Below are 1,035 nucleotides of genomic sequence, written 5' to 3' on the forward strand. Positions count from 1 at the left end.
ATATATATATATATATATATATATATATATATATATATATATTATATATGTATATATATTATATATATATATATATATATATCATCATGATGTAAATAATTACCACCTATGTACTTCAGGAAAGTGCTACAGTCTACACTTTATATCTCACCATCCCACAAGTCATACTTATGTTCAGAGTCTGTAAATAGTTTTTCTTTAACGCTTATAATTTTGCAGGACGAATCTTCATGACCGGATAACGCGTTGTACATAGTGGCTGCAACTCGAAGTGATAATGGGTGACGTTCTAGATGTGTCTAGTTTAGAAGGGGGACTATTGTCCTGCTATGATCTAGAGAATGCCGCTGTTTCTGAAACACGGCTGTGGCGCAATTTTCTTGCCATGGTGTTCTTCTCAGTCCTTTGTGCGGTATGTCAACAGAGAGGTACTTAAGGCGTGATTGAAAGTGTGTTTTCTATGTCGTGGACGAAGTCTAAAGCTTACAGATGATTATAGGCCGATATCTAGCTCAGTCCGGAGTAGGTATATATGGACGGTGAAGCTTCGCTAGTTGATTGGTATATCTGACTGTGCACCTGTGCAAGTGGACATACTATAGATGTATTGTATCCTTTGCATTTCTGTTCGCGAAAAGATTCGCGTGTCTCTTCGTTGGGACGATGTTGGGGTTCTCTCGGATCTCTGTAGGTAAACTTCATCATGACAAGAATTTTCCGTATCTGGAACAATATGCTATGAACTAATATGCAGGCGAACTGTGCCTGGTTGCAGACTGCAAATGATGGATCTGAAATAAAAGGATGCTTTTACTTTAGCATTGTTTTCATGTACTTGCTTCAAGTATTATGTAAGTGTCACTTTTGTATGAACAGGTGAACAAAACTGTATGAACCGGTATATAAGGCCATTCGATACTAAAATGTTAACTTGCGGTTAATCTATTGAATCTTATTGTTAGTTGAAAGAAAAACATACACACGCAGTGAAATATATATATATATATACATAATATATATACGTTTATAGATTAA

General features: G+C 35.7%; 1 protein-coding gene across 1 annotated transcript in view; it reads left to right on the forward strand.

Annotated features, from left to right (window-relative positions):
* The first annotated feature begins 58 nt into the window (after positions 1-58).
* The window catches only part of SARC_07664 (hypothetical protein), a 6,099-nt gene continuing 5,122 nt past the window's right edge, over positions 59-1,035 (forward strand). The window contains exon 1 of the mRNA XM_014298393.1: positions 59-412. Within this exon, the coding sequence (XP_014153868.1) occupies positions 278-412 (135 nt within the window). The 5' untranslated portion in view covers positions 59-277. The remainder of the gene's footprint in view (positions 413-1,035) is intronic.

This window comes from Sphaeroforma arctica, assembly GCF_001186125.1.
Source record: "Sphaeroforma arctica JP610 unplaced genomic scaffold supercont1.620, whole genome shotgun sequence".
Classification (NCBI taxonomy): Eukaryota; class Ichthyosporea; order Ichthyophonida; genus Sphaeroforma; species Sphaeroforma arctica.